The following is a 6,692-nucleotide window of genomic DNA, read 5'->3' on the forward strand; positions in this document are numbered from 1 at the left end:
AAAAGACGACAATCACACTGTTCATTAATTTATTTAACAAATGATTGTTGAGCATTTAGCTGAGCTGGAAGGAGGGTGACAACAATGACATTGCTCAGTTACTAAGAATCTACTCTGTGCCCATTAACTCCGTGAGGTTGAAGAACCTTGTAAAAGATATTTTATTGTTTGTAATAGGGAAGGAACTAGTTTGGGACTCAGGTGAGGCAAATGACAGGTGGAGCATAAGTTTGAGGAGGCATTTGTTCCCACTTGGACAACACTGCCTCACCCTCCTTCCCACCACAGTGCTTGTGGGGAACACTGTGGTGGGCTGCCCAGAGCCCCTTCCATGAAATAGTTGCCCAAGCTGCTGGGAGTGCTGTCCGCAGACCACCTTCCCGTGGGAGCTCCTTGGGATGGGCTCAGCTGGGCAGAGCTGTTCCTCCTACGGCCAGGCCCTTCCCTCGGCAGCTGCATCTGATGACTGATGGGGGCAGAGTATAATGGCCTAGCTCAGGATGATTCTGAAGGGCCCTTCTAACTCCGGAGTTCCCCGTGGGGTTGGCCAGGGCTCTTGCTGGGCCTGCTTTGTAGCTTCTGCTTCCTCCCTCCCTCCCTCCTGCAGTGTGGAGCCTGATGGCACTCCCTAATAAATCTCTTGCAAGCTGAGCCCCATTGCAGAATCTGCGTCCTGGGGAATTCAACTTGCAGTAGTGTCACTGTTGGGGTAACCTCTTTATAGTTGGTTAAAGCACAGCATTCGTAAAGACTCTAAGACAAGGATGTCCCCAAAAGCCAGGCTCAGGGGTAATAGTACTAACTACAAACCCTACTGTTCTACACACTTCACTTGCATTCACTTATTTAATCTCCGTAGCACCTCTGCAGGGGTGGTACTATTGGCATGCCCATTTTTTTTTTCAGCTAAAATAGCAGAGGAGATGGTTTATTGTGCACATGTTACACTTGGTGAAACTGAGATAAGAACTAATTCAAATGCTAAAGATCCTGGGCAAAGGACCACAGGGACTGTTAAGAGCAAGGTGGGTCTTAGAAGAGGTCTTTGGGATCAGATGGTGATGGAAATTCTAGATCAATTGAGATAAATTCTCTTTTTTTTAGAGAATTTTTTTTAATATTTATTTTTTAGTTCTCGGCAGACACAACATCTTTGTTTGTACGTGGTGCTGAGGATCGAACCCGGGCCGCACGCATGCCAGGCGAGCGCGCTACCGCTTGAGCCACATCCCCAGCCCTGAGATAAATTCTGAACAGTAGCTTAGTACCCATTTTACAGATGAGTTTGAGAGAAGTTCTACTTTTCTTGAAGGAAAAAAAAAAAAAAACCAAAGGATTGGTGATAAGATCTAATCTACTAAAAGATAATTCAAAATTAAGAATATCAGTCTGGGGTCAGGTATGGTGGTAAAAACCTGTAACCCCAGCTACCTGGGAAGCTGAAGCAGGAGGATCTCAAGTTCGAGGACAGACTGGGTAACACAAAGATACTCTCAAAGACAAAAACATCTCAAAGACAAAAACAAAGCCAGGTGCAGTGGCACACACCTGTAATTTCAGCAATTCTGAAAGCTGAGGCAAGAGAATTGCAAGTTCAAGGTCAGTCTCAGCAATTTAGCAAGGCCCTAAGCAATTTAGCAAGACCCTGCTTCAAAATTAGGAATAAAAAGGATTGGGGATGTGGCTCAGTGGTAAAGTGCCCCTGGGTTCAGCCCCCAGCACCAAACCAAGCCAAACCAAACAATCTAGGGAAACTTTCATATGAATAGGAATTAAAAAAAAAAAAAAAAAAGATAGGAACAGGTCCTGCCTGAGTCACAACTCAGGTCCTAGCTTTTAGGGAGTCTAACTCCTGACTCCAAAGACCCGACCCAGGTATGAGAGTAGAATCTACAGGGCAGAGTGGCATCAGGTTGCTTTAGGTGAGAGACCCCTTGGAACTCTGGAAGCTGGTGAGTCTGAGGGGTTGGGGGAGTCTGAGGGGTGGTAGCTCTGCAGGGGACTCCCTCCTCCACTTGTACTTTCACTTGGAATATGGCAGGTGTTGGGCTTCTGCTGAATCCTTTCCACTTGGAGAGTGCTTAAGGATTGTCAACAGATATCAACCCATCCCTGCATTAGTTCCTCCTCACTAATGGTGAGGCTTAGGTCTTGTAAAGGGCCAGGACATATTAGCCTCATTTTATTGGTGGGAAAACTGAGACTCAGGGAGAAGGGAATCAAGGCAGTGTTCAAACCGGGGTCTAACCTTCCTGTCCCATTGCAGCCGCTGGGTTTCTGTCTCTGGCCTGGGTTTCTGGGCAAAGCTGGAGCAAACGCTGGCCTTTCAGCCCAGAGCTCAGGCCATTCTTCCCTAGAAGCCTCTCTTCTTTTTCTCCATCCTATCCCAGAAGATCTTGTCACATCAGGGATTACCTTTATTAATTTATCAAACACCTCCTATCATTCATTCCATGCCTGTCCTGACAGTTTCAAGGTTGGTACTAACACAGGGGAAACTTTGGCTGCGGGAGAGTCACATTGACAAACTTGGCCTTACAGCAAAGCCCAACCACTGGGGACAGAAGGTCTCAACCCTGTGTTTCTTCTCCAGAGAATGCCCCCCTGCCTGATCCTAGCTCTGTCTGCAGTGTCTCTGACCCAGCTTCCTCCCCACCTTTGGTCTCTTCCAGTCTTTCTCCCACACCCTCAAGGATCTTTTTAGAGACAATCAACAGCAGAGGGCAGGCAGGAACTCATATTGGTTATCAGGACTCTGAGGCTAAATCCTGCTAGGCCTGGGCAAGCTCCAGACGATGGAAGGAGAACTGTGCTGACCTCACAAAGTTGTCATAAAGTTGCTAGACTTTTCTTGTCCCTTTTAGACACTCTGAACCTTCCCTCCCCATAGATTCCTTGGACTGGTATGTTTCCCTGCCTTTAAACAGGTTGTTTTCCTAAAAACATATTCAACAGTCCAGGCTCTTATCACATCAAATGTCACACCTCAACCAGCTGAAACTGCTCCCTCCTCTGGGTTTGCCCATTTGGCAGTTCCACCTGCATTCTGGACCTCATCATGTTATACCAAGATTAGTTATTCCCAGGTCTGTTGTCTCCTCCCACCTGGACTGTGATTCCATGAGGGCATACAGCCAGGAATAAAGCTGGTGCCAATTCATAGAATGATCCTCACCATCATTTACTGAGGGCTGTCTAGGAGCCTGGCACTCTGCTAAAGGCCTCACAAACACCTGAGGAGAAAGGAGCATCTCCCTCTGAGGAAATAGCCTGGGAAGTCTGAAAGGATGATGTCTTGGACACTGGAGAGTCATGATCCAAAGCCAGGGCTATCTGACTCCTCAGGTACAGCCAGCTCCTCCACAACTCCACCAAGCTCCCCCCACCCTAGGAGCTGGGAAGGCCAGTGGGTTATTTTGCCACCCTGTGGCAGTCTCTGCCTTCCAGGTTATGACATCACAATTGCACAACTTACAAGATATTTTGGAAAGAAACTGTCGGTTTCCTGTCCTGGGCACTGCTGGGCGATGTGGCTCCCCTCCCACCCAGAGTCTTCAACAGCCTCAGGACTCTGGAAGCTAAATATAGCTGGGAGTTGGAGTGATAAGGAAATGAAAACTCAAAGACTATAAAGTGACCCAATTTTATTTTGGTTTTGGAGGCCAGATGGGGCATTGCTCCACTCTGCAGGGTATAGAGCTGTACAATCTTCCCCTCCCGCAGGCCAGAGGCCCTGCGAGGGTGGGGGCTCAGGCGGCGGGGGTGCGGCTCAAGGGCTCAAGGAATGGTGGCTCCGGGACCCAGTTCCGGTAGTGGGCTGCACAAGAAGAAGGGAAATCAGGCAGAGGCCTGCCATGGCTCAGATTGGGGGGGAGGGGCCGAGAAAAGAGGACACAAAATCCAAGAACGTGGAGTCCAAAAGCTGGTCCAGTCTCCTTCACTTTGGGGTTCAGGTCAGAGAAGTGAAGCCAACTGTCACCCCGATGAAGGCAGGCCAGGAGTCCCAGCCCCTTGCGGCGCTCGGCGCACAAACCCGCCGCCTCCACCCTCACAGAGGGTGTGTCCGGGGCCGGGTCGCCGGGTGCGGAGTCCCGCCGGAGGTCAGGCCCGCTTCTCCGCGGCGCGCTCAGCAGCTCACCGAGCCGGCGGGCGGCGCCGACCCCAAGTCCGAGAAGCAGTCGAACTCGCTCTGGCCCAAGAAGAGCTCGGGCAGCTCGCGCACGCGGTGCAGCCCGAGCTCGAGCTCTAGCGACGTCAGCGCCTCCTCGTCGATGAGTTCGGCGGCGTCTATGCCGCCCAGGACGTGCGCTGGCGGCGGCGGGGCCACGGCGGCGGGCTGTGGCTGCGGGCCTGGGGGGCCTCCGGGGGCGCCCGGGGCCGCGGTCGCGCGGCCTGGGTACAGTGTCGCCGCAGGCTGCAGGTGCGCGCTGCCGGCGGTCGGCGGCTGCACGGCCGGAAAAGGCTGGAAGGAGGACGGCGGCCCGAAGGCCCCGTACGACACGGCCCCGGGTGGGGGCGGGGGCGGTCCCAACAGAGCTCCCCGCGGCCGCAGCCCGCTGTCCATACCCGGGCCCGCGTACGGTTGCAGAGTCCGAATCCCGTGAGGGCCGTGGTTGGTAGCGGCCGGCGGCGGCCTCTGCACTAGGCGGTAGCCCTCAGCGAGCATCAGGTGGTCAGCCATGGCAGAGTCTGGCTGCCTGTGGGGGCAGCGGGCGGATGATCAGCGCGGGCGCCCCCCCAGGACCCGGCCAGTTGCTCCTCCGAGGCAGGAGACCCAGGCACCGTGCCGTACCTGCAGCTCAGTCAGGTAAAGGAAAACTGAATCCGACCGGTTCTCCTGCCTAGCCCAGAGCGCACGGAGTTCCACGCTCCTGCGCACCCCACGGCCCAGGCTCTGGGCAGCAACAGAAACAAACACCCACCCGGTCCCGCTCCAAGACCTGCTTGTGGATCCAGGGGGCCCGCGACCACTTATACCCAGAGGCGGGGATTCCCCGCCCCAGGGCTATCATTGGCTGGATGAAACGCTTCTGGGCGTGCCACGCGCTCCTAGATCTAGGACTCAGCCCCACCCCCTGATGGAGCTCTGTCCTTTGAGTCCCAGGCCCCACCCCAGGCTCTGACTGTTGAGGGCGGGAGAGGTGTTCGGCACTTTCCAGAGGGGCTTGATCTGGCTTTTGGGGGCTCACTCCAGACTAGGTTGGAGCCGAGCTTGAATTTAGCAGACGGTGAAGTGGAAAGGTCAGAGGTTTAGGCGCTCTAGAGCTGCAGAATCTCAGTCCCACCAACCTCTTTAATTTTCCAGATGGAGACCAAGGCTCAGAGGAAGAGGAGGTTTCCTGGGAATACAGATCAAAGGGAGAGGGACTCGAACCCATGCCGGTGACTGCATCATTTACACAGGGCATAGGCACCTCAACAGTGCAAGGTCTCCCGCGTTCCCACCCATCCATCCCCATAACCTCAGGGAGCCAGTTGCGTCTCTTCTGGCTCCCACTGCACCTTGTCTGTTGAAGCATGTACTGAGTTGTTATTAGAGTAATTTATGGGCATGTCTCCTGAAGGACTTGTTCATCTTCTTATCCTCAGCGCTTGGCCCAGAGCCCAGCCCAGAGCTGGCTTTGGGTAAAAGTCAAGTGAATGAATAAATGACGGAATGAATTGCAATTCATACACCTGAGCTTCAGTTTCTTCATCTGTAAGACGCTGACAACAGCAGCACAGCTCCTACTGCAGTATGGCAAGGGTTAAATGAGTGCAGGCTTGTAGAGTGCCCACCACGGTGACTGGCACACAGATATGCAGAAGCGTTCCTTCAATGAATGAAAGGCTGGATTTAGCTCAGTTCCTAAGGACTTCCCTCTGGGATAATAACACCCCGTTTTGCAGACGAAGAGACTGAGGCACACAAAGAGAAAATGACTGTCCAGTGAGCATAAGCAACGAATTGGCATGTGAATGCTGTGTGTTCTCTGAGCTCTTAGAGCAACTGGAATCTTTCCCACGTCCAGGAGGCAGCCTCCCTGAACCTTAACCCCCACGTGTTTGCCACTCTTTTCCTCCCTCCTCTGACTCCCCTCCCCCAGTCGCTGCCTTGGGACTTCCTGGAACTTGGTTTATCTAATTGGTGTAGAGTGGAGAAGCCTAGAGTGAGAGTTCAGAAGGCCAAGTTCTAATCATGGTCCTGCCACCTGCAGGCATGTGACCCTTGGTTGTTGTCTGGGGATGGGAGGGTATCATTTGATTCCCCAGGGCCTCAGCTTTCAGTTCAGTGAAAGGGAGATGGTGATCCATGCCTGAGAGTTTGTGGGAAGATCACAAATGACCACAGGTGTGATCAGCATTTTTACAAAATGTAAAATCTGCATGCTGAATTCCCAAGTCTTTCTCTTCAATGAAGGGAAGACTACACACAAATGCCTAAATCCAGATTCATCTGGAGGTATGTAAGTGTATGTGTGGGAGAGCTTTGAAAAAGACAGAATATCTGGCCTCACCCTAACCCCCAACTCATACTCTCTGAGGGTATTTTTGAATATAGAAATCTGTGTTTATAAAAATTATTCTACTATTCTGACACAGTTGATTCAAGGACACCAGCATTTTGAAGTTGTTGTACCACACGACAGTTTTTGATTTTCAAAAAATGTGTGTGAATAGTGTTTTTAAGTTCATTAATTTGGCCAATAGTT

The 6,692-nt window shown here is 52.1% G+C and overlaps 1 protein-coding gene across 1 annotated transcript; it reads right to left on the bottom strand.

The window, feature by feature from the left end:
* Positions 1-3,624: 3,624 nt before the first annotated feature.
* Cited4 (Cbp/p300 interacting transactivator with Glu/Asp rich carboxy-terminal domain 4) lies at positions 3,625-4,958 on the bottom strand. Its single transcript, XM_027937316.1, has one exon. The coding sequence runs from the start codon at positions 4,679-4,681 to the stop codon at positions 4,127-4,129; it is 555 nt and encodes a 184-aa protein (XP_027793117.1). The 5' UTR covers positions 4,682-4,958; the 3' UTR covers positions 3,625-4,126.
* Positions 4,959-6,692: the final 1,734 nt, after the last annotated feature.

Source organism: Marmota flaviventris, chromosome 10 (assembly GCF_047511675.1).
Source record: "Marmota flaviventris isolate mMarFla1 chromosome 10, mMarFla1.hap1, whole genome shotgun sequence".
Taxonomy (NCBI): Eukaryota; Metazoa; Chordata; class Mammalia; order Rodentia; family Sciuridae; genus Marmota; species Marmota flaviventris.